The sequence below is a fragment of the Neolamprologus brichardi genome, chromosome 19 (genome assembly GCF_056152115.1).
Source record: "Neolamprologus brichardi isolate AB-2024 chromosome 19, ASM5615211v1, whole genome shotgun sequence".
NCBI lineage: Eukaryota > Metazoa > Chordata > Actinopteri > Cichliformes > Cichlidae > Neolamprologus > Neolamprologus brichardi.
The window spans coordinates 572,578-598,673 of NC_142122.1; the positions used below are offsets into that span (position 1 = coordinate 572,578).

The 26,096-nt window shown below is 47.1% G+C and overlaps 1 protein-coding gene across 2 annotated transcripts; it reads left to right on the forward strand.

Moving 5' to 3' along the window:
* The first annotated feature begins 465 nt into the window (after positions 1-465).
* apoba (apolipoprotein Ba) lies at positions 466-25,577 on the forward strand. Of its 2 annotated transcripts, none has more exons than XM_087833129.1 (29): positions 466-562; positions 1,059-1,100; positions 1,490-1,602; positions 1,688-1,791; positions 2,007-2,154; positions 3,838-3,984; positions 4,241-4,365; positions 4,442-4,518; positions 6,083-6,539; positions 6,757-6,895; positions 6,985-7,131; positions 7,586-7,797; positions 9,495-9,702; positions 9,779-9,949; positions 10,029-10,232; positions 10,542-10,706; positions 12,188-12,393; positions 12,471-12,653; positions 12,746-12,876; positions 14,055-14,256; positions 14,354-14,526; positions 14,607-14,782; positions 14,873-14,994; positions 15,087-15,460; positions 15,927-23,462; positions 23,563-23,674; positions 23,876-23,908; positions 24,014-24,200; positions 24,311-25,577. In XM_087833129.1, exons 1-29 carry the CDS (start codon positions 508-510, stop codon positions 25,457-25,459), a joined length of 13,098 nt encoding a protein of 4,365 aa, XP_087689255.1. In that variant the 5' UTR covers positions 466-507; the 3' UTR covers positions 25,460-25,577. The 2 variants fall into 2 exon arrangements, with proteins under 2 accessions (XP_087689255.1, XP_087689256.1); XM_087833130.1 differs by having other exon boundaries at positions 1,493-1,602.
* The last annotated feature ends 519 nt before the right edge of the window (positions 25,578-26,096 follow it).

Sequence of the window (26,096 nt, forward strand, 5' to 3'; positions counted from 1 at the left end):
GACAATAAATCTAATAATAATAATAATCGTCCAGCGCTGAAACAGTAAAACCTGCAGTTCCTCTCATGTCCAGCAGAGGCAGCAGTGAGTCAGTCCCCATAGAGGTGTTAAACCTCATGTTTACAGCCGGAAACTCCAGTCATGGCGGCCATGTCCATCTTTTATTTACAGTTAAACAGGGGCAGTCAGTGAGTGTGGCGTTTTAAATGGGACACCTGGGTTTTATCACCAATGGGGGGGCGGGGTCACAGAGCTTGTACAAGAAAAAATAAACGGCGTGCTGATGTCAGCACTCTGACCTCTGTGTGGTTTTACCTGCTGCGTCTCATCATCACTGTAAATGATTGACTGAATTCTCGGGGGGGGCAGTGCTGATCACAGACTACACTTTAATTCTGACGACCAGGCAGAGTTGAACTTTGACCTCTGAGCGGGACAGAGGGAGGGTCTTCATAAACGCTGACAGAGGTGCTGCTGTGTCAGTGTGGAGGAGGCCTGCAGCCCATCATGGGTCACAGGAAGCTGTGTCTGCTGCTGCTGCTCAGCTGCTGCGCGCGGGCTCGTAAGTACCGACCCGTCCTCGTGCACGCACACGAGGACGTTAGTCTCACTCACGCCGTTTTTCTACATGGATGAAGAAGTTGTTCTCTCACTGATCTCTGGGATCGTTCATTCTTTCCTTAAACTCGGTGCTTGCAGGTGTAGTCGTCCTCACGTCACCTGTTTGACTGCAGCTGGAGACACGGGTCCCCTTTGGGCGTCAGCGTCATGCAGCTCATATTGTAAAAGTGTGAATATGACCCATCAGGTCTGAGACAGGAAACACTCGTCTCTCTGATGTGTGCCAAACGCAACAAAAATCACTTTTTACACAAACAAATCTAAAGTTCAAATGTTTATATTCGAGTGTTTATTTCTAATGGGAAGCTTCAGTCGTCGGGGGTGATCTTGGCTCTTTTTAAGGTTTTATTATAGTCGCGTCCTCTGGCCTCTAGAAGCCGCTCTCATTACTCGAGTATTAAAATACTGGTAAATATGTTGATGGTGTTTTCTTCCAGAGGACGAGCAGGAGGTGGACCAACCAACTGCAGCGTGTCAGTGTAAGTCATCCTCACTCATGCAAACTCGTTTTTATTCATTTTTATGAAGTTTGAGCTGAAAATATTAAATATTTAAAGAACTCTGGACTTTCTGCTCGCTGGAGGAAGTCGAGTGTGTGCTGTGTGCAAACACACACATCGACCTGCTAACAGATCAATGGCGCGCTGATAAACGCACGGCCTGTTTTCTGGAGATAGCGGCTCGTGGACTCCTGTCCTGTTTGTGAACGAGAGCTGCTGCTCACTCTCACCTGCGACGGGGTCAAAGGTCAGCTGCTGAGTCGTGGTGTGGAAAGCCAATCCTGAGATGAAGCAAGAGGACAACCATCGAAGCCGTTTCACATAAAGGAGCAAAGCCCTGACCATGTGACCCTCTCCTCCCCCCGCAGCAGCATCCAGATTCAAGGCCTTCAGGAAGTACGTGTATCGGTACAGCACAGAGAGCCGGAACAGCGCGACCGGCGCCGCCGACCTGAGAGATGGCCATGCGCTCACCTGTCAGGTAAACAGCTGTTTATGCGTCCCGTTTTTCACCTGATGACACGATGCTCCTCTCTGACCGTGGCTCTGCTATCGCCGCTCGCCAGGTGGAGGTCGAGGTCCCCCACCCGTGCAAGTTCATCATGCACACCAGGGGCTGCACCCTCAGGCCGGCCCCCAGCTCGGACGCCTTCCAGGCCGCCATGGAAAGGTGAGTGCAAGAACACAGACTGTATATTAAAATGGCATGCTGCTGCCATGTTGGTTTTTGGAGCAGCGAGCACATTTTCCGGTGAGGCTCCGACACTCTGCTCCCCTCAGAAAACATTGGATGTGCTACGTTTTAAAGATCAAGCCTTCGTGTCCACAGCAGTGGTGTGTGAACACGCCCCCTCTGATCAGGTTTCGCTGTCTTTGTTCATCCAGGAACCCTCTGAAGTTCACCCTGCAGGGTGTCTCCAACATTCAGCTTTACCCCGACGCCGGCGAGGCGATCGGCATCCTCAACATCAAGAGAGGGATCGTTTCTGCTCTCATGGTGCCAGACATGGAGGACCAGCAGGGCCGCCGCACGGTGAGCGTCCTCTGAAACACGCCAAACCATAATCAGTGTCACAGGAAATCGTTTATTTCAGGAAAAACAAAAAGATTTCTTTTATCAGGATTTCTTTTCTGTCAGTAAAGAAATTCAAACTTACCAAGAGTGGAAAACATGAAGGTTTTGAGTTTTAAGCCCACTTCCTGCTTCAACTATGTGTTTGTATCCACAAGATTAGCAAAGGTCACAGCAGGGTAACGCCTCTTCACTGCATTCAGACGTGACGAAGACAACCTGCTGATGTTCAGCCTGAGCTTCAGCATCGCGAAGAAAAGTGATTTCACTGACTGTGGCGAGGTTGTTGGTCTGAGTGTTGCTGCGGTTTTCCCACCAACCATCTCTGAGCTTACAGAGGAAATATCGGTGAGCAGCAGGGAGGAAGTCCTTGTTGATGTCACAGGAGAACGAGCAGGAAGCTGACAGGAAGGAAACGAGAACTCAAATAAGCTCGTGAGAAGACCATCTCTGTGCCTTGAAGATGTGCTCCAGCAGCAGAAGACCACACTAGGAAACAACGACTGACACAGACTCATAAAACAGGACAACAGCAGATGGAAACCATTTCCTGATTTCTGCTGCAAATGCATGAAAGCCTGGATCGGTGCTCAGGCTGCGGTGTGATGGTGCAGTGGTGGGATGGTGCGGTGGTGGGATGGTGCGGTGGTGCGGTGGTGGGATGGTGCGATGGTGCGGTGGTGGGATGGTGCGATGGTGTGGTGGTGGGATGGTGGGATGGTGCGATGGTGCGGTGGTGGGATGGTGCAGTGGTGGGATGGTGGGATGGTGCAGTGGTGCGATGGTGGGATGGTGCAGTGGTGCAGTGGTGGGATGGTGGGATGGTGCAGTGGTGGGATGGTGGGATGGTGCAGTGGTGCAGTGGTGGGATGGTGGGATGGTGCAGTGGTGGGATGGTGGGATGGTGGGATGGTGCAGTGGTGCAGTGGTGGGATGGTGGGATGGTGCAGTGGTGGGATGGCGGGATGGTGCAGTGGTGGGATGGTGGGATGGTGCAGTGGTGCGATGGTGCGGTGGTGGGATGGTGCGATGGTGTGGTGGTGGGATGGTGGGATGGTGCGATGGTGCGGTGGTGGGATGGTGCAGTGGTGGGATGGTGGGATGGTGCAGTGGTGCGATGGTGGGATGGTGCAGTGGTGCAGTGGTGGGATGGTGGGATGGTGCAGTGGTGCGATGGTGGGATGGTGCAGTGGTGGGATGGTGGGATGGTGGGATGGTGCAGTGGTGCAGTGGTGGGATGGTGGGATGGTGCAGTGGTGGGATGGCGGGATGGTGGGATGGTGCAGTGGTGGGATGGTGGGATGGTGCAGTGGTGGGATGGTGGGATGGTGGGATGGTGCAGTGGTGGGATGGTGGGATGGTGGGATGGTGCAGTGGTGCAGTGGTGGGATGGTGGGATGGTGCAGTGGTGGGATGGTGGGATGGTGCAGTGGTGGGATGGTGGGATGGTGGGATGGTGCAGTGGTGCAGTGGTGGGATGGTGGGATGGTGCAGTGGTGGGATGGCGGGATGGTGGGATGGTGTGATGGTGGGATGGTGTGATGGTGTGGGCCGTTGGGCCCCTGACCACGCTCACTGTGCCCATCCCTGTGTGACCTCAGTGACCTCTACTATCCTCTTTTCTGCTGTTTTCTCCCTTTGCAGAGCACCGTGCACGGTCAGTGCGTCACTCTGGTGAACTCGAGCAGTGATGTTGCCACAGGTGTGACGCTGGTCAGAGATCTGTCCCAGTGTGACCAGTTCTACAGCAGAGAGCTGACCAACAGCCCGCTGGCCCTGCTGCAAAGACTGGTGGGAACTCAGAAGCAGTTTGTTCTTTTCTTTACCCTCAGTTTGATTTCCTGATTACTGCAGAAACAAAACTCAGACAGCTCCACACACCTTCATGATGTAACATCACCTGTAATTATTCTACTTAATGTTGTCTGTGAGCTCGCTGAGGCTGACCGCAGACCTCGTGACAGTAATGTCTCCGTGTCACAATAGTCACGAAAAAGGAGTTTAAATGGTGCAAACGTGTTTTCTGAAATCAGGTTTGTGTTTCCAGCACAGCCCGATGTCCAAGCTGATCACAAGCACTCAAAGCTGCAGCTACCAGTTTGATCGGAGGGAAAGGCACATCACCACAGCCTCGTGCACAGAAAACCACAGCTACCGGCCGCTCTTCCACACGTGAGTCACCGCCTGACTGCATGTTTGTGTGCGCGCACAGGGCGCCGTTACGCCTCAGCTTTAATCTGCTCTGCAGGGACAGCACGGTGTCGTCGGAGCTGACGCAGGAGCTGCGCTTCCAGAGCAACAGGAGGACCAGCAACAGAGACTTCAGTGAGTGAGCTTTCCAGTCAGCTGTGGAGTTTCACAGCTGGGGATCATTGTTACGCTCACACTTAAACTGCTGACTCTGACCTTCTGTCTGCAGTCCAGACGAGGGTTCAGTTTTATCCGTCCCTGATGTGGTTACAGTCGCTCCGGGACAATAAGAACCGTAACAGAGTGTTGAATACAAGGAAATGCTCTAATACACAAATAGCTCAGTTATAAATGTCGAGCATTTTTTTCAGAGGTGAAATATGTGTGATTGACATTTTACTCTAAGCTGTAAAACTTTATGTTTCTCTGTAGAGCAAAAGAGTGTAACTGCTGCTCTGTGTGCTGTGCATTAGATGGAGGAGTTGTACAGGGAGAAGTCCACAGGCAGGAATGATGTCTGTGTCGTTCAGTGGTGCATTATGGGTAATCTCAGTCTCTCACTGAGCGTGCTCCTGTGACTGACCAGCACGTCATGGAGTGGGTGGGAGGTTTGTCTTTATCTTGGACAACATCCATCTCGACACCACCCTAAGGGAGTCCAGCTCCATCCCCACATTGCTGGCCTTGTGATCAGTTTATTGAGTCTGTTGGCGTCGGTGACCCTCAATCTACTGCCCCAGCATGCAACAGCATAGATGGTAGCACTGACCACAACAGACTCAGAGAAAAACCAGACAGATGTTGACGCAGTATCATAGACTCCTGTAGAGGGCAGTAACAACCACGGACCGAAAAATAAAAGAAATAACTCTGGAAGCACAACCAGCTGCACACATCTGTATTTTGTGATTTCCTTCACATTATTTCTGAAGTCGTATCAAGTTCACCAAAAGCACCAAAACATGCAGTTCCTCTAGTGTCCAGTAGAGGCAGCAGTGAGTGAGCCCCCACAGACATAAACTTTGCAGCAGAAACAAACATGGTCACAGCCTGATACACAAACAGTTTGGTCTCTGTAGATAATTTCCTGGTTCGTAACACCTGTTCAAATTGACTTAAGGCTTAAAGTTTGCATTACTGGGGCGTGGCCTCTTTGACTGACAGGTGACACAGGTTGCTGTAGCTGTCTGCTAGCTTCACCTGAACTGGACCTCTGGACCGTGTTTGTGCTGTTGGAGCCTTTTTTAATGACATTATGTGACCAATTATGAGGCTGCTGGGAGGTCACTGACTAACAGATCATCCAAGAAGTCTGACTTTGAGTTTTAGTGAAGTTTGAGGATTTAATTTGGACAACAAAATATTGTCAGTTCTGAATTCTGAAGGCTTGAAACGTGGGTGAGGTCATGTGACCACATCCATCCATACACACCGGTGCAACAGGCAGCTGCACCCCTACACGGCCAGCATGAAAATAATTTAAGTGTCTTCATTAAAGTTTTATAAACCACTGACGTCCATTTTTAAATGAGACTCACCTCTTAGTGGGAGACTCACCTCTTACTGGGGGACTCACCTCTTACTGGGGGACTCACCTCTTACTGGGGGACTCACCTCTTACTGGGGGACTCACCTCTTACTGGGAGACTCACCTCTTACTGGGAAGTGAATAAGTGACATCACATGTGTCTGTGTGCAGGTGTGGAGCGCGACCAGGTGAGGCCCCTTCACTTTGAAGATCCTGAAGATAAATCTCCAGTGCAGACGGGAGACGATGTTCTGACCACCTTACGGGAGCTGGTGACGTTAGCAGGCTCAGACCAGGGTCAAAAAAGGGCGGGGCTTTTCCATAAGCTGGTGTCCGGCCTGCGCGCCCTGAGGAACGAGACCCTGAGCCGGGCGGTCCCTGAGATGCGAGCGGCATCGGGCTGGCTCACCTGGCAGGCCCTGTTCCAGTGCGGGACCTCAGAGTGCACCAGCGCCATCCTGCAGATTATCCGGACCATCGACGGCGTTTCCCTGGAGACGGACGCTCTGGTCTACGCCCTGAGCCTGCGGGCTGACCCTGATGCTGCACGTGTGCGAGACATGCTCAGCATGGCTCAGTATAAACAGAGCAAGCCCATCATGTACGCTCTGGCCAACACAGTGAAGAAGTAAGTAAGGCTGATGCAGTGCTTCAGGTGACCACTAGAGGGAGACCCATGGTCCCCACGTCTCAGCGTCACACATGAGGAAGTATCGGTCACGGAGGTGACAGGGCGTGGTCGTCACCAGACAGCACAACCACAATCACATGCAGACAGCGTGGTGTTGTTTAGCATCACGCATCATCTGACCCGAGCAGCTGACCACACTCTTTTTCATCCACAGGATCCATAAAAACGCGGTAACGCCGGAGGTCACGGATGTGCTCACAGACGTGTCAAAGTTCATGGAGGTGCTGTTAAACGACTGCTCAGTCCCACACTACGACTCTGACCCCGCAGAGATGTCCTTCCTTGTCCTGAGGGTACGTGAAGCGTGCCGTGTAGTTTTACATCCATGGACGTATTCTCGGGGCTTCAGTCCTCCACATAAATGTTGATTTCTAATCTGCAGGTCGTTGGGGTCATGGGTCAGGCCATGCAAGCCGTCAGCCCCAGCCTGATCTCGTCCGTTTTACGATGTGCAACGAAAGCAGAAGTCCCACTGTCACATCAAAAGGCAGCCATACAGGCCTTTAGACGGATGGACGTCAGTGATGAGGTAAAGTCTCTCTCCTACATGGACACAGACTCATCTGCTCATTTTGAATCTGAGAGCGTCCGAGAACCATCATCATGAACTCATCACTGCATCCACACAGGAAGCTCAGACTGAACCACAAACACCTCCACCTCCTCTGAGCTTATTTAAGGTGGACTGGCGCTGAGCAGAAGCTGTGGTAATCCCTCTGGGTTGAGGAGAGGAATCACCACAGCTTCTCAGCTCACAGGTTGAAGCAGCATCTCTGCTAGTATGGCAGGGGGCATGAGTACAGTCATGACCGCTGAAACATCTGGAGCCACAAACACAAGAACACACCAGCTCCTCAGTTCAAACACCTGCACAGCAGCTACCCACAGACAAACTCCTGAACAAAGTCAAAACAAACAGATACTGACTCTGAAAATGTTCAGTATACACGTGATTGTGTTCATGTGTCACCGTGTGGTCACAGGTCAGAGATGTGTTCATGGAGGTGTACCGGGACGATCGCAGCCCCGTAGAAAAGCGAGTAGCAGCGTTCCTGATTCTGATGAAGAGCCCGGACCGAGCGACCATCAGAGACATCGTCAGCAGGTTGGAGAACACGAGGGACGAGCAGCTCAGGAGCTTCGTGGTGTCTTACCTGAACAACATCAGGAACTCTGACGAACCACAAATACAGCAGTGAGTGATCAATTCAATTCAGTTTTATTTATATAGCGCCAAATCACAACAAAAGTCGCCTCAAGGCGCTTCATAGATACAGAGAAAAACCCAACAATCATATGACCCCCTATGAGCAGCACTTTGGCGACAGTGGGAAGGAAAAACTCCCTTTTAACAGGAAGAAACCTCCAGCAGAACCAGGCTCAGGGAGGGGCGGGGCCATCTGCTGTGATTGGTTGGTGTGAGAGAAGGAAGACAGGATAAAGACATGCTGTGGAAGAGAGACAGAGATTAATAACAGATATGATTCAATGCAGAGAGGTCTGTTAACACATAGTGAGTGAGAAAGGTGACTGGAAAGGAAAAACTCAATGCATCATGGGAATCCCCGGCAGCCTACGTCTATTGCAGCATAACTAAGGGAGGATTCAGGGTCACCTGGTCCAGCCCTAACTATATGCTTTAGCAAAAAGGAAAGTTTGAAGCCTAATCTTAAAAGTAGAGATAGTGTCTGTCTCCTGAATCCAAACTGGAAGCTGGTTCCACAGAAGAGGGGCCTGAAAACTGAAGGCTCTGCCTCCCATTCTACTTTTAAATACTCTAGGAACAACAAGTAGGCCTGCAGAGCGAGAGCGAAGTGCTCTAATAGGGTGATATGGTACTACAAGGTCATTAAGATAAGATGGGGCCTGATTATTTAAGACCTTGTATGACCTGTAATCATCCATGAAGCCGGTGCTGAACGACCAGGGATGTCCTGCAGGGGGCGACTCCTCTGAAATCTGATTGTATGAGGCGGATGGTCATCTCTGAGCTCAGTGAACTCTTTCGGTGCGCTCTGCCTCTAGTTTCAGGTCTGACTGAAGGAAACATGAAGTTCACTTTGGAAATGATTTAGGGCGGGGCTACTTTGATACCAGCACCTGAGCGTCTGCTGTCTGGGTTTTATGTCAGGTTGGTTCGATCGAAACATCCAGAATGTTCACGTGAGGTTTTTAAACATCAAGACTTCAAAGTGTGTTTGACTCTGAGGGCAAAGACAGGATTGGATGATGATGGTTACAGGGCAATGATAGAAACCCTGCGGCCTGTTCGACGCTACGGTGGTTACATCCTCCTGTTTTATTCGTGTTTCCAGCACATTCACACATTTATGTTATTATGTGATGACATTAAATGGACTAAGTACCAAAACTACAGACAGACAAAGTCAGAAACTCGCTGAGCAGCCGCATCTTTAGCTGGTTGAAATCAAAGTAAAGTAAATAATAAACTGAAGTGTTCTGTATAACAGGACTGCAGCAGACTGTAAAAATAAGAAATAAACAGGAGCTGAGGCTGACATGTGTAATGAGCAAAGATGGTATCGCTCCAAATATCAGAGTGCAAAGTGGAGAAAGGACAGGAAGCATCCAGGCTTCCCTGCTCTTGACCTCGTTAAACCCTCGTTAGGCTTTCACAGCTGAGGGACTTAAGTTAAAGCAGAGAAAGAAGCTTTGGTTGATACACAATCATATTGTCACAGATTGTACATGCACTTCTTCACCTCACCACTAGATGTCTCATGTACTCCGGGCTGATAGATGCCACCGTAGCACGAGGCCGGCACCTGCCGGGGATCACGACTGATCACGACTGAAAACAAACAAAAGTGCTGCTGATTCTGCATTATATTAATAAACACTATTAAATATCATTTGTTGTCCTTTCCAAAGACTCAGGGAGTACACTGAGTTGGCCCTGAATGGCCAGCTGTCACCCACGGGCGCCATCTTTGATGGCGTGTCCCGCAACTACAAGCTGGACTCCTCCTTGGGATCAATCCAGAGCAACGTCATCTTTGATGGAAGCGACACCTTACCCAAGGAGATGATGCTGGAGACCACGCTGAAGGTGTTTGACTACAGCTACGACATCTTCGAGGTATTGGATGAATGAATCTGCAGTACAAAAATCAGTTTTCTGTCGAGGTCCAAACATTTAAAATCTCCTGTTTTAGGTCGGCGTTGAAGGAACGGGATTCGAACCGACGATCGATGCTCTTTTTGGGGAGAGAGGTTTCCTCCCTGAGTCCATGTCCAGACTGATGTACTTGGTGCAGGACAAAGCCCCGATCCTCAAAGCCATTTTGGACAGAATAGCACCTCAACGAGACAGAAGGAAGAGACAGGTGAGAGGTTCTCCACGTGCACGGAGCTACCACATGTGCCAATGCTACGTCACATGCTGAACATAGACTGTGCTCTCAGATCCCAGAAGACTTTCTGAAAGACATGGCAGACAGAATCCAGAGACTTGTGAACGATGTGAGCTCCTCTCCAGCGCCTGAAGCCGCCGCCTACCTCCGACTTTTGGGGAATGAGATTGGATATCTGAAGACCGGCGAGATGAGGAAAATGTTTGAGACTCTGTTCATGTACTACCACGTCTTCATCAGGGTACTACCTGCCCAGGTGAGACTTTCTGTCTCCTGACCGTTTGGTGTGTTGATCGTGGCAGGAAGTGGCTTCAGATGTGACAGCTTCAGCTTCAGTGTGCATCGGTGCCTCGATGCAGCCAGCACGGCGACATTAGAACAAAACATAACATCAGGAGAGAATCACAGATGATTTAGTTCATTAGTTTTGTTTTACTTTTTAATTTTATTTGCTGCTTAGGATCTAAAAACCACTCTGGAGCAACCTTTGTGGTGCTTTAGAGGATCCAATTGTGACAGTGGACTCTCCCATCATGTTTGTTTTCTCCTGTTTTCTTTCCAAAAGGTGTTCTCTGAACTCATATCCAGGACTGACAATGAAGTCTTTGCCCACTACATCTTCATGGAGAATGCCTTTGCTCTGCCCACCACATCTGGCTTCCCTCTCAAGTTCTCACTGGCTGGTGTGTTTGCACCAGGTGTCAGAGGAGGCCTGACGCCCTCGGCAGCGGTATGTTAGCTGCTCTTCATCACATTACAGGTCATGAATCCCAGACAGGCCAAAAAAACAAAAAAACAAATACAACTTGCAACCTGTAGGATGTAGAGCTGCTGCATCGGATGCAAAACACTGGTATATAAACATTATTCCAAAAGTATACGGACAACAAGATATATATATAATACATCTTTAAATACAAGATTTACAATATTTACTTGTTTAATTTTTTTTCTGGATATGTTCCTGATCATAACTTTCTGAATTGTCAGACAGTTTTATTTGCTATTGTCCAAGTTTAATAATGTTCTTTGGTCTGTTCCTTTCATATGTGTAGTTTTCTGTGCCTGTTTAGCTAGCTGCTAGCTGCTAGCTGCTTGGGTTTTAACTCTCCGTGTTATTCCCACGCATGAAGGAAGCTCCGGAGTTATGGTTGTGAAAAAGCTGGAAGAGAAATGACATTTTTCTTCAGGGTCCCCTTTGGTTCCTTTTATGAAGTTAAAGTACAAAAATGTTCATGCATATATTAAACACCATGGAATATATGAAAGAATGCACACTGTTAAAACAATCCTATAAAACAGTAATAATCTGGCAGCTGGGGCCCAAAATAATAACAGAAAATAACCTTCTCATAAAAATATGTTTATTTTCAGTAATGACAATAAAGTTTGTTGCCCTAATTTTACATGAGATTTTGCCTTTAGTGCTTTTAAACATTAAATTAGGAACATTTTAATGTGATTAAACAATTACCTGTAAACAAGGTCAATGAATGTGGCAATATGAATAATAATACTTAAATATACAGTTAACAGTTGGTTTAGATAATAATGGATTGCATGCCCTGGGACAGAGGCAAGGCTGCCATATCGCACCATCTGCCCCTCTGACCATCACCAGCAGGTGAAGAGTCTTAACCACGGACACAACAACCGAGTGTCCGAGCCGGGTCTTGAACCAGCAACCTTCCGGTTACAAGATGAACTCCCAACTCTTGAGCCACGATAGCACGCCCTGAATAGCAATAATGAAATAATATTAATAATTATGTGATGTAAAAAAAGTTTATAAGAATCATTTATATATTTATTTATTTTTCCACAGCATCACTTTTGAATTTAACGGTTCAATCTGGTGAAAAAAAATTGTAATATAAAAGTATTTTACAGTTTTGTCCTGTTCTTCTAGAATATCATTACATTTAGATAAATAGACTGATTTCACATTTCAAATGTAGATTAACGTAAAATCACTGTAAATGTAATAAAACACAATTTTCTTGTTTTTTTTAAATGTATTTGTCTGTTTAGATTGTTAAAATTATTTCACAAATATTTGTCCGTTATTTGAAAGATTGAACTGTTAAATTCAAATGTAATGCTATGGAAAAATAAATAAATAAATATATAAAATGATTCTTATAAACTAAAAAGGAAAAAAGAAAGAAGAGTCATGAATCCCTGTGTTACAGCTGCTCTGTGTCTTTGCAGACCCAGTTGTCCTTCATGCCTTCGGTTGGACTGGAGTTCATCACCCAGATGGGCGTGCACATTCCAGACTACGTGGACGCCGGGATTCAGACGCACACCAACGTGTACCACGAAAGTTCCCTTAATGCTAAAGCCACAGTTAACCGAAGGCAGGTCAAGCTGACCATCCCTGCTCCTCAGTCGAACACTCAGCTGTTCAGCGTGAGGTCAGTGACCCACAGTCCTTCTCTGTGTGAGTCGTGTTGTTCTCACTCACCTCACTCACGCTCTTTCTGAAATGCAGCACCAAGGTGCTGTCTCTGTCATCTGGTCAAACAACGACGGGGCCGTGCAAGGCGGGAGACCGGGCCGACTCGGTCGACTGCCAGCCTCTGTTCAGTGGTCTGAAGCTCTGCACAGCAGTGCGTTACTCCAACCCTACCTCTGTGGATCAGGCACCGTGTCCCCCTCTAACCGGAGAAACCAGGTGAGAAGGTCGATCAGCTCATCTGACTTTGACATCTGCTGCTTTTTACCACACAGCTAACAAATCCTGGATTAATGAGTTTGTTCTTTCAGGTTTGCAGTTGAAATCCAGCCAACAGGAACCGTTTCAGAGTACACCGCCACCATCGCAGATGAAACGGTCAGAGAGGGCAAACGAGGGCGCCATAAGGTGGAAATGCTGAAATTAACCCTGAAGGCAGAAGGTAACTGTCACGATCCTGGGTCTTATGACCCAGTGTTTTGAGTTTTAGTTCTTTTGATGTTTATAGTGTTTGTTTGAGCTTATTAGCTCCCCCTCGTGTTTTCAACCCCTGTGAAGTCTCCTTTGCCCTTCGTGTGTTTCATGTCTGTGTGTCTTATGTTGTCATGTCTGCCTCTCATGTTTCCTGTTTTATTTTGAAGAGATCTCGTGTTTTTATATTATGGATTATGTTTTGAGTCCTTTGTTGTGCTGTTTCTTGTTTCCCTAGATTTCAGTTATGGTTATCACAGGTTTAGTTCGTTGGGTTTGTAATATGGCTTCCCTGTGTTCAATGTTGTGTCTACTGTGACCTTTCTGTACCATGTTTCTGTCCCTATGTTCTGTCTTCTCAGTTGCTGTTAAGTTTGCATGTTTAGAGTTCAGTCAGTGTGTTTCCTGTTTTACTTTGAAGGTCCATGTCTCATGTGAGTGTTTCTAGTTTTGCTTCCCTTGTCTCGTCCAGCCTGATTACTCCCAGCTGTGCTCTCCTTCTGTGTCTCATTCCCTCGTTATCCCTCTGTGTATTTAAGCCCTGTGTTTCTCTTTGTCAGTGTCGTAGTCTCCCTCATGACTGGGTTTCCTTGCGGTTCAGTTTATCCATGTCCCAGTTTAGTTTTCCATGCCATTCTGCAATAAAGCAGCTTTCTGAGTTTAATTTCGTTGTCGTGAGTTTTGCGTTTGGGTCCTTCTCCTGCCTGTACACAGCCGAAACATGACAGTAACGCTATTAAATATAATGTCTGGACGTGTTTGTGTGCAAGCTCAGTTCATAAGACTGAGAAGGATGCATAAGGTTAAACCATCATGCTCTCCCAGTTCTCCCAGCTCTCCCAGCATTATGAACAAATATGAGTCGTTCTCACAAAACAGATGCTTACTTTGGCTCATATCTGTCTTCATCATGTTTTATATCTGGGCAGCTCAGTAGGAGTGGTCGCCCATGATCGGAAGGTCAGGGGTTCAAATCCACTGAACGGCTACCCTGAGGTACCCTTGTCCCTGTACGCTGCTCGCCGGGCGCTGCATTGGTATTGAATTTTTGCTGACGTGTATTCTTTTCCTGTGCGTACTGGATAAAAGTCCACCCGTTGCTCCCTGCAGCTAACAGCCGGCTAATTACTTTAATTTTTATCTTAACAGGCGACGACTCATCGGAGGCCTCGGCAGCTCTGAAATACAATCGCTTAAAAAACACCGTCTCTGCTGAGGTCGTCATTCCTGACTATGACGTGGAAGCAGGAGTCAAACTGGGTTTAACTGAGAGCGGTGCTGAGACGAGGGGCATCACCGTCGACATCACCAACAAGAACATCCCACAGCTGACGCTTGTTGGACGTGCCAGGTACAGAGTTCATGAAACGAGTCTTGGGTCCTTCATGAGGTTTTGGCTGTGCTGAGTGGACGGGAAGCTGACAGTATCGTCTTTGTTTTAAATGCAGGCTTAGCAAGATGAATGATGGCGTGCTGCAGCTCCAGATGGTCGTTCCTTCTCTGAAAGCCGATGCATCTCTCACTGCAAACCTAAAGAAGGATGAAGATGTGGTCATGGACCTGGAGACCGTCGTGCACCTCTCTGAGATATCATACCAGCAAAAAGCTTCCCTAAAATACGGTAACTGTGCCTCCTCTCATCAATGCAGGGACAGCTGCATGGATTCAGTCATTTGAGGGTTTTCTGGATTTTCTCTCCAGATGATGACAAGTTTGAGGTGGAACTGAAATCTGACCTGAATTCAGAGACGCAGAAAATGATCCCTAACGTGGAGGATCGTCGCAGGTGGCTTCAACAGCTCGTTGATGAGATGCTGGACCAGAGGGTGGCGAAGACAGACATGAAACTGCGTCACATCATCACGAAAGGAATCGAGGTGTCATAAAACATCAGAGTGTTACGCAGCTTTTACAGGCAGTTGTACAGCTTTGCAGTGAGATCTAACAGTCTTTGTTTCACTCTGAAGGCAGGTAACATATGGCTGGACAAGCTGACGGCGCACATCCCCACTCTGGCAAACCTGCGAAGTAAGAGAAGCCTCTCTGATCTCACTCTGCCAGCTCTGCCAGAAAAACTGTTCCTGCAGTCGTAAGTGTTTAAAAATCAGCCTCCAGATATGAATGATGGGCTCCACCTGTTCTGCAGCGCTTCAGTGTTCAGCTTTCCTTTTACCTCAACAGCGACACTTTGTTCCGGTACCAGTTCAACAAGGACAAGATGGCCATCTCGCTTCCTCTTCCACTCGGAGGCAAAAAGTCCGAAGAGCTGAACGTCCCAAACTCCCTGTCAGTGCCCCTCATAGATTTACCACAGATAGGTCTGCACATCCCACCCAGGACCTATCAGCTCCCACGGTTCACCATACCCCCGTCTCTGGATTTGTCTCTCCCCCTTCTCGGTCTGGCTGCAGCATCCACAAAGATCAGCAGCAACTTCTACAGCTGGGAAGGCTCGATCTCTGGGGGCAACAACACCGCCGATGTCCCCAGCTACACTGCACAGTTCAGGGCCGCGGCCCAGTCACCTTTCAGCCTGTTGTCATACAAGCTTGAAGGTAAAAAGTTATTCTGTCAAGTCACTTAAGACTCTATGAGATCTGACAGGATAAGATTGAGGCTGACTAACAAAGAGCTCTGTGCTCATGAAGTATTTAAATCAGCACGTGTGGTAGGCTCATGCACCTGTCAGCCAGAGCGTCATATCACTGTTAAGGTGGTCTTTGTTAAGATCAGTTTGAGTCTATGTTGGTTTTACGGCAGAGAGATCGGACCAGTGTGATATTTCTGCAGATTCATTTCCTGTTACTGGTTCAGCCGCGGTCAGGAACAGTATTGATTAGTGCACATTTGGCTTGTGGTCCAAAACAAACTGCAAGTGCAGCAACAGTAAGATCAACACCTCTCAAAGCCCTGATGGTGCAGTGAGAAGAGTTTTCACTGACCAACATTTTGTCTTAAAGCAGGTGAAACGTCATGCTTCCATGTTTGCATACTAATGTAGTATCATTTGTCTGTTTTAAGGCACCGGGATGATGTCGGGCAGAGGCGATGATAATCTCAAGTATCTTCTGAATAGCTCCTTCAGCCATAGCCTCATCGACACAAGCGTCAGCGTCTTAGAAACATTAAGGGTGACGGACAAACTCAAGGCAAGAGCCAATTACAAGATGGAAGCTTCTAGTGCTTTAGGCTTGCAAGCCGCCCTCTACTACACTGCTCAAGCGACTTCCTCCCTAAATTCAGACGAAGTCTCAGGAGATGGCACCGTCAACGGACTCCTCGAAATTGGCTCGTTCCACACCAACGCTTCCTACCTTCACAGCTACAACCTGCGCCCACTAGATCGAGAAGGACGAGGAGAATCCACTCTGCAGTTTGACTCACCAGTCCTACAGGTTCACAACACAGTCCGTGGAGTCTGCAAAAACTCAGAGTTATACATCATGTCCCAAACGAGCGCTCAGGGGGACACGCTCCAGCATGTGGCAGAACTCAGATATAAGGATGCACAGCTGACCCTGAAGTGCAGCGCCTTGGCCAAAGCCATGGGGGAATCACTAAGTAACCAAGTTGAGTTTGGAGTGTCCAACCAAATGGCCCTTCTCACAGTTGAATCCCAGGCATATGACGACAAAAACAGGGCATACTCCCTGATATCAGGATCTCTGGATTCAAATGGGCTTCAGGTAAACTCTGAGGGTTCCCTCACCTTAGAAACAGGGCGTGTCTGGCATAAGGCTTCTGTAACAGCTGGAAAAAATGGTCTGACAGCAAGTGGCACAAACAGCATACAGTGCAGTCCTGTGACGGTGGAGAACGTCTTCATCTGTGCGATAGACTGCAGCGGAGCATCCCTGACCTCCTCTACCAAAGCAATGGGTGACGAGAGCAGAGGGGAGCTGAAAATTGAGGGTGAAGTCACAGCTGCTAAAGCCTCTCTTCACGGTGATCTGAAGGGATATGCGTACGACGCAACGACATTAAGCAGCGTGAAAATGATGCTGGACAGAAGAGCTCTGAGTTTTACCGGAAACACAAAGGGAACACTCAGACAGATGAAAACAGAAAACAGCCACGAACTCACCCTCACCCTGTGGACTCTCAGCCTCCGCTCCGAGTCAAACAACTTCATCTGTGACGATATTTACTACAACCAAGACACCAAGCTCGATGTGAAGCCATTTTTTACGCGATTCAATATGAGAAATGACCTCCGGTTTTATGACGTTGCTTTGAGCCACGAGGGTCACGTAAGGCTCGAGCCAGTTAAGGTGGATCTCCGTGGAAGCATGACTGCAGCTCTCAGAGAGCAACACAGCGTCAAACATACCTATGAACTCACCTATGACTCACCTATGGCGGGCACCATGAAATACAGCACATCTGGAAACGTGATGGACGCCCAGCTCAGTCACAGCTGTGAACTGGAATTTGCTGGACTGTCTTTAACATCAGACTGTGAGGCGCAGGTAGACTCTGCACCTGTGCGGTTTAACGGCAGCGTTCGCACCACGGCGCTGCCTTTTCGCCTCACTGTGGATGCTGGTTTCAACGCTGCGGGAGAAATTAATCTATGTGGGCAGCACACCGGAGACGCGTACAGCCAGCTGCTGCTGAAAGCTGAGCCCCTAGCTCTTTCATTTGCACATAAAAGTGGCATATCAACAGCTCATAAGCTCCCAAGTGGGGAGTCCTCTGCTGGTTTAAAGAACATATTTGAAGGTTTCCTGACTCCAAGCGATCAATTATTGTCTTGGGAAGTAAAGTCTAAACTGAACGACTGTGCTTACAACCAGGCAACCAGTATTTCCAACAATCCAGAGAAAGCTGAATTGGAGTTTTCAGCAATAATGTTAGAAGATTTACGAGAAAATGCAAAATTCAACATGTCTGGTTTCCTGCAGTATGATAAGAACAGTGACTGTCATATCATCGAGATTCCACTCATCGAGAGCTTTCCTGCAGCTTTTCAGCAGCTCAAAAACACACTGGTTCAAACCTTAGAGTCGCTGCAGCAGGTCATCCGTGACGTAGATATCGACGGGCTCATCAGCAACTTTAGAGAAAAACTAGAACGGCTGCCGACACAAGTGAGTAACTTCATGCAAGAGCTAGACTTGGAGAACAAAGTAAATCACGTGAAAGTGAAACTTGATGATTGGATCGGTGCCTCCGCCATCACGATGAATGACTTGGAGCTCGCTGTGAAGAACCTGAGGAAGAATTTAGAAACTACAGTAACGGACATCATCACCAAAATTCAAAAGCTCGTTTTTTCCGTTGAAGAGTACGTCAAGGGTGGACGTCTTGAAGCCCAGATAACAAATGTTCTTTCTGATGTCGGAAATCACATGAGGGCCTTCGATGACCAATATCAAATTAAGCGGTCATTTCTCAGAGTTCTTGATATCATCGAAGACATTATGAAACAGATCGATTTCCAGAAACTCCGGGTAACCGGTGTTGTGTTTCTCCAGGAGCTAGACTCCAAATATGAAATCTTGGAGACGATTAAAACCAAACTATCAGAACTGAAACGCGTCATTGAGGATTTTAACATCAAGTCGATTTTTGAGGATCTGAAAGAGTATCTCCTTTCAATTGACTGGGCTGCGCATGTTGAGCAGTTATCTTATAATATCCCCCCTTCAGAGATAGCAAAAGTCATGGAGTCTGTCCATGATGTTATCGTCAACTGGATCGATGAATATGAAATCCCCAACAAAATCAATGAAGTGTATTTCTACATCAGGGATCTTGTTTTAAAATACGACCTCGATGATATATTCAAACAGCTGATGGATCAGGTAGTGATTCTGGTCGAGCAGTTTAAGATTGAAAAGACTGTGCAGTCACTGGTAGAAGCTTTGAAGTCTGTCAAATTTGAATATATTTATGATAAAATAATGCAATTTCTGTCCAGTGTGACAAATCAGCTCAGAGCGATCGACTTCAAGAAGAGCATCGATGACCTTAACAAATATATTTCTTCGACTCTTAAATCAATGAGGACATTTCGGTACGGTGCCTTCGTTGATGACGCTAACAAGAAGATTGCTGAACTAACAAACGACATCAACGAGCAGATTAAAATATATGAGCTGGTGAAAAAAATTGAGGCTGTTCGGGACTTTTTCAGAGAGATCCAAACTTCCATTTTTATGTATTTGGATGAACTAAAAAACACCAAAGTGGCTGATGCTCTAAAAAGACTGAAAAATGTGATCGATACTACATTTTACAACGACATCAAACTGAAGGTGCAGGATATCCTTGAGGATGCAAGGGAGAGAATTGTTGACATGGACATCAGAGGCGAACTGTATTTATTCCTCGAAAGAGCGAGCGATTCCTACAGAAATATTGTTGAACTAATGTCTGCAAAGTTCAACCAAGTGATGGAGCAGATTGTAAAAACAGCAAAGGACAATGAGTTCATTGACCAGATGAAGCAGGCTGTAGATGAACTTCTGAGCTTACTGAGAAGAGGTAAGATTGAAGTTCCTACTTTTACAGTACCTCTCACTGATCTTGTTATTCGAGGATTTACAGTTGACATGAAGAATCTGCAGGACATTAGCATCCCAGCTCAAATTTCACTCCCTCCGTTCACCATCCTCAACTTGTACACCATCCCTGGCTTCACGATAGATGTCGATGAGATCAAAGCTAGGATCATTGCTCTGATAGATGAAATCAGAGACTTTGAGATCCAAACACCTGACCCAGAGGAAATCTTTGGTGATCTGAAAGTTCTCTACCTGTCTGAACTACCCGATCTCACCTTCCCAGAAATAACTCTATCGGAAATAACATTTCCAGCAATCAACATTCCCAAGTTGCAGTGGAGAGGCTTTGACGTCTTAACACGCCCAGTTCCAGAGATAACTTATCCCAGGATTCCCAGTGACATTTGTGTCCCGCGTTTTGGAAAACTCCATGGAGAATTTAGGGTGTACTCGGAAGACCTGACTCTCATTACAACAGGAAAAATTGAAAACTCAACATCCACACCAAAAAACCCACAGTTTACAGCCACCGTTGCGTCTCATGCCAAGTCGCGCTTCAAGCCGCTGGAGTACACGTTTGAAGCCACGGCTCAGCTGGAGGCTCCCAGAATGAAGAAGCTGCAGTTCACAGAAACACTGAAGGCTGCACACATGGCCTTTGCCATTGACCACGAAGGATCCCTGACGCTCACCGGCACCGCTGCTGAGGCTTCTGCCAAGACTGTCGCCAGAGCTGCAACCCAAATGTACACAGCAGACTTGGTCAGTAAAATGGACCTTACTTTAAAGAGTGGAGTCCATGCAGCCATAGCCACAGCCTACAACCACAGCTTGAATATCCCGTCACATGAAACTTCAAGTCAGGCATCAGTGAGACAGACTATAGCAGCCTCTGCAGAATCTGGCAGAGTCACTGTGACTGGAGAGACTACAGGAAATGGAAAGTGGTCGATTTATGACTACGCTGATGAAGGTACTCACAAAAGCAACATGGAGTTTGATGTAAGTTTCAGCACTGCAAAGTTAACATTTGTTGGAGAAACTGACTGTGAGGCCTTAAAAGCCAAGCACACGCTAAGAGCTGAATCAGTGCTCTTAAATCGGATTAGCATTGATGCAAAATGTGAAACTGAAACTCCATCTGTGAAGAAGAGTGTTTTGGTTTTGGATGGAGTGGCTGATATCGGGGACCTGAAGGTTGCACTCGCAGCCTATCACGATGCTGAATTCAATGGAAAACTGACTGGATCCATGTCCAACTCGCTGGAGTTCACAATCCATCCATTTGAGGTGGCCTTCGATGTTAAGAATAAAGTAAACTCGAAGGTTTTCTTTCCCCTGAGACTGACTGGAAAGGTAGCTCTGCAGCATGACTGTGGTGTTGCATTAAACTCTGTGAAACAGCACGCGTCCTGCTTTGCTTTGGCAAGGTTCAATCAGTACAAGTACAGTCACAACATCACCGCAGAAAACAATGATATGGACATCTTCTTGCACTCTTCGGCAAACGGAGAGGCTAACCTGGAATTTTTGACGATTCCGCTCTCTATCCCAGAGATGACCATACCTTATTTCCATATTAAAACCCCTGAAGTCAGAGAATTTCCGCTGTGGGAAAATGCTGGATTCCAAACTTTGCTCACCACACCTCAGCAATCATTTGACATGAACTTGAAGCTTCACTATTACAAGAACCCTGACACCCACAGCTTTGAACTGTACCTTACACCGATCTACGGTGCAATCAGCGACAAAGCCACCGTCCTCCAGGCTCCGTTTGAAGACTTTCGGGACAAAGTGGTTGCATTTTTAAAAGATTCATACGACCAAGCAAGGCCACAGTACATCAAACACAGAACTTACAGATCTAGCCTGCCACCTAGCATCTTCAGAGTCCCCGGATATAAAATACCAATCCTGGATATACAGGTTTCACCTTTCAGAGCCGAGATGCCGGCCTTTAGCTATTTCATTCCCAAAGAGGTCAGGACCCCAAGCTTTAAAGTCCCAGCTCTGGGGTTCTCTGTGCCGTCCTATACTCTTGTGCTGCCATTATTAAAGTTTGCTGTCATTCATGTTCCAGAAACGTTAAGTGAAGTAACCTTGCCCACTTTTAGACTGCCACCCATGCAGAACAACATAGCGATCCCAGCTATGGGTAACATGACATTTGATTTCTCCTTCAAATCTGCTGTGATTTCGTTCATTGCCACCGCAGGCCTTTACAACCAGTCTGACATTGTTGCTCGTTTTGGCACCTCTTCAACGTCAGCGTTTGACATTTTGAACATAAAAATCGATGGCACCTCCAGCTTGACGAGGACGAGAGGAATAAAAGTGGCCTCAGCTGTTTCCCTGGAGCACGACAACATCAATGCAAACCACGAATGTGCTGTCAACCTCAACAAAAGGGGCATGGAAGCTTCTTTAACCAACACCGCAAAGGTCAAGCTACCCTTCCTCAACCTGGAGCTGAATCAAGAGCTCATCGGAAACACCAAAACAAAGCCAAAACTCACATCCAAGAAAAAGTTAAAGTACATTTTTAGCATTCCTCTGATTGAGGCTGCAGGAAACTTTGACATGAACTGGGAACTGGAAGCACTTCCTTCTTATGTGTCTCTGGAGACCAGCACCCAGGGGAAGACAGACATTATGATGGTGAACGGCTGCATCTTTTCTGGAGATCTAGAGAATAAAGCCAGTTTCTACTTCACTGCCAACAGCCTGCGTTCAACTGTCAAGACTGTCTTAAACTCAAACCTCGACAAACAGGAGAAACAAAAACGAAACTCCAACAACATCTTCCTGTTTGACTTGAATAAGGAGTTAGCTCTGGCAGTTTCCTTGCAGCGAATCTTTGCAACGGCTGAATGCACGAGCACCAACAATGTCGATTTGGCCTTTTTCACAACAAATGGAAAACATGTCGCCAAAGGAGAACTGGACTTTATTCCTTTAACGACCTTCAAGACCAAACTGAACATCGAAGCGAGCCAGCCGAGCAGTTTGGGCGATGCTCGACTCATTCAGAGCGTTAACCTGGCCATCAGCTCAGAGCAGCAGTCTCTCACCTGGAGAGTTAAGGAACAGCTCGCGTCTTTCGTCCATGCTCATCTATTACTGCTGTCCAATGATGAATCAGCAGTGCGCTTGGAGTTGGCTGGATCAGCAGAAGGTCCTCTCGCTTTTTTGAAGACAGTTAAGATTCCTATTTATCAGAATACCCTCTGGGATGTGCTCAGGTTTGATCAGGTCACCAGTACGAATAAATTACAATTCCTCAATGTCTCTACTAGTATTGTGTACACAAAGAGCATGGATGGCCATGAATATGCAATACCGTTTACCCTTTTGGAAAATGGTGTCACTTTTAGCATCCCTCAGATCAGCATTGCAGTGCCTTCATGGCTCAAAGGAATTCCAAGCTCCATAAGGAACATAGACGAGCGTCTGGAAAACCCTGAGGTCCCGGATCATCTCACACTTCCCCCTGTGATCTCAGTTCCTGCCTTTAATGTACCATTCACGACACTGCATGTGGAGCCCTTCACACTCGATCCGAACAACCTCAGCGTCCCGAGGGTGATCAGCACCGAGGCCTTTGAAGTCATGCTGCCTGGCCTGCCCGTACTGTCAGTGCCGGGTTATGACATTAACACAGAGTACCTGCAGGGAAAACCATCATTCCTTTCATTTAAGACACCACAATATGAAATCACAGTCTTACCTTTTACTCTACCAAAATCAGTGACCATCGGGGGGCAAACCATCAGCCTAAATTACATCACACGCCAGATTTCCAACTTTGACCTTCCAGCCATCACCATTCCAGAGCAAAGAATCGAAATCCCTGCAACGACCCTCCATCTGCCTTCAAGTGTGTTTATCCCATCCTTTGGTGCCCTCAGCTTCTCTGTGAAGGTTTCATCTCCCATTTATAGTGTGTCGACGACTGCCAGTGTCGAGAAAAAGGACTCTGACCTATTAACTTCACTGAAATCCAGATGTGTTTCTACCATGAACTTCTTGGAATACGACCTCTCTGGTAAGACGAAAGCACACGCCACTTTACCTGATACCACACATTTGTATGAATTGCTGCATGTAAGGCAATATAAAACCTAATCTTGCCCATGTTTCCCCAGCTGATGCAACCATCGTATATGATAACGGGGCAATGAGTCTAACTGGGAAGGGCAAACTGATTCACACTGATGGAAATGTCAACTGGCAACATGTTTTGGCACAAAATGTCCGGTAAGTTAAACAAACGCTGCATTCTAGAGTCGACTGGAAACACTGGTTTAACTTTAAATAAGTTTCCCCATTTCTGTACACTGGTAAACATTTCATGCACACCACTAAAGTGCATCAGAAGCTGTGATGAACTGTCTCAGATCCCATCCGATAAACATTCAAAGTCTGGGATTAAACCCTCGATCGCTCATTTTCTTTCAGAATGAAGCGCCAAGTCTCAGCAGCTGAGTCACTGTGAGTTTATTAGATGCTGATGTTTCACATCTCTCCATAGTTCTCTGTCTGTTTATCACATATGATCTGGAGCATATCTGTACTAACGGTGTGTCTGTTTCAAAGGGAGCCTCGTCACACTCTTAGCGTTGACATCAGCAGCCGAACGTTCACAGACGTGAGCTTCCGCTTTGCTTCCCGCAAAGATGGCATCACTGCATCCGTGTCTTCGCCATCATCTGGTTTCCTTGGAGTGCATTTACAGAGGAGGTCTCCATCGCAGCTGTATGGGAAGCTGTTCAGTCGATACCTGGTATTGCATCTTCGACTCTTTTATTTCATATTATTGTTACTGTGAGTGCAACTTTCCAGACTGTTTGATGCTCTGTTTAAAGTCTTCTCAACGTCTTCCCTCACTCTCAGTCGTCTCCAGACAGGGATACCGATGTCTTCGCTGCAAAAGTCTCACTGAGAAACTCGCAAAAATTCTTCGTGCAGACTTCCTGGAATCGGGACTTCCTGTGGGATGTGATGGAAGGCACCAAGCACAGAGTTCCTGCAATGACAGACGCTGTGTTCAAGTGCATTAACAAGTATCACACCTCCCACTTTGGCTTTGACATCAACCGTGGCAGCAAGAAGCTGAAAAACACACTTTCTTACGCCATAGAGCGAGCCTACGACCAGGTTCCCGTGTCTTGTCCCACGCTGCAGGATTGGGTCCAAAACTTTGCTGATGGAGCGCGAGATAATTACCGGAAGGCCTCTGATGTCTTGATGTCCATGACTGTGCAGGATGCTATAGACAGGCTGTTTGAGACGGTGAAGCGTGTCATGAAACAGTGTGAAAACAACATGAATGTGCTGCTCGATGCAGCCTTGCAGTTTGTGAATGACACACGGTTCATCGTGCCGGGATCGGAGAGGAAGCTCTCTCTCATGGAGGCGGTCCAGGAAGCCCGTAGTGCCATTCAAAGAATCAACGGCCTCGTGGAGAACATCTCTACAGACATCAGGAAAATCAGGTTCACCGTACCTGGAAGTGATGCTTTTGTTAGCGGAGATGAGATCATGGAGAAGGTGGGGAATATTCTGGACCAGCTGAGAGAGGGCGTGATCAGCGCGATCAACGTGCTCCACCTGACAGCTGCTGGATGTTTACGCGTCGTTGCTGAAAAAGCTGAGAGTTTCCTCGCCTACCTGCAAGATCAAAACTCTGAAATTTCCTCTAAAGTTGATGCCATTTATGCAGATGTTCGGCAGTTTTCAGAACAGCACGGCGAGGAGGCGCAGAGGTGCACGACTGAGTACAGAGACCTCATCAAACTCACGACCCAGAAAGCCTTAAATGCTCTGAGCATGGAGCGAGTAAATGATGGGAGCAGCAGGATCATCAGTATTTTGCAGGTGCGCTTCTATGAGGGACTTGAAGCCAGTGTGGCTCTAATGACCAGGGTCTCCCAGAGCACAGCCCCCTACGTTAGAGTCAGCGAACAGAAGATGGACATTGAGATACCTTTACCCTTCCTCTGGAGGTCTTTCAGCGAATGGCCGACGCCGCTCAGGCAGTGAATCAAACCGTTGGAGATAAAGTGGTTTCATAATGGATGAAAAAATTGAAAACTTCCTTTTTTGACAATAAAAACTGTTTTAAAGTGATTTTCATAAATAATAAAAATAAATTCCGTTTCTTCTGTGAGATTCACTGAATGTGGTTCAGCCTGCACGTTGCTGTTTGTTGGTGTTCAGTTAAACAGACGCTGAACTCCAGTTTGTGTTTGTCTCTGTCCTGCTGAAGCTCCTGGACTCATTTACACAAATAACATCAGAAATCTATCAGAATAAGAAGCATCAAAGCTTTCTGTGGTTCTGAGTCGTTTCCTCCTTTGTTGTTTGGCTTCTTCCTGTTAAACTTTAAAGATCAGTTTTCTCGTGTTGGTTTACTTCCTGTTCTTAGGTTGTCTGCTCCTTTGTTCCACCTGTGTCTCATCCCCAGTCAGCCACCAAGTCCAGAAAGCTGTAAAATGTAAACAAACAGAAGGAAATGCAAATCGAATAAACTTCTGTTTTACCTGCAGAAGAACAGAGAAAACAAACTGATAAAACCATTTTAGGTACAATAAGAAAATTCTGCAACATCCCGTCTTCTTTTAACAACAGTCTGTAATGCCTGTGATCGGCACACTGGGGTGGTGGTCCCTCTTTTCAG

Coding starts and splice junctions, on each gene's coding strand:
- apoba (XM_087833129.1), top strand. CDS start 508: ATGGGTCACAGGAAGCTGTGTCTGCTGCTGCTGCTCAGCTGCTGCGCG. Junction 563..1,058: donor CAGCTGCTGCGCGCGGGCTC/GTAAGTACCGAC, acceptor GTTTTCTTCCAG/AGGACGAGCAGGAGGTGGAC. Junction 10,233..10,541: donor TCAGGGTACTACCTGCCCAG/GTGAGACTTTCT, acceptor TCTTTCCAAAAG/GTGTTCTCTGAACTCATATC.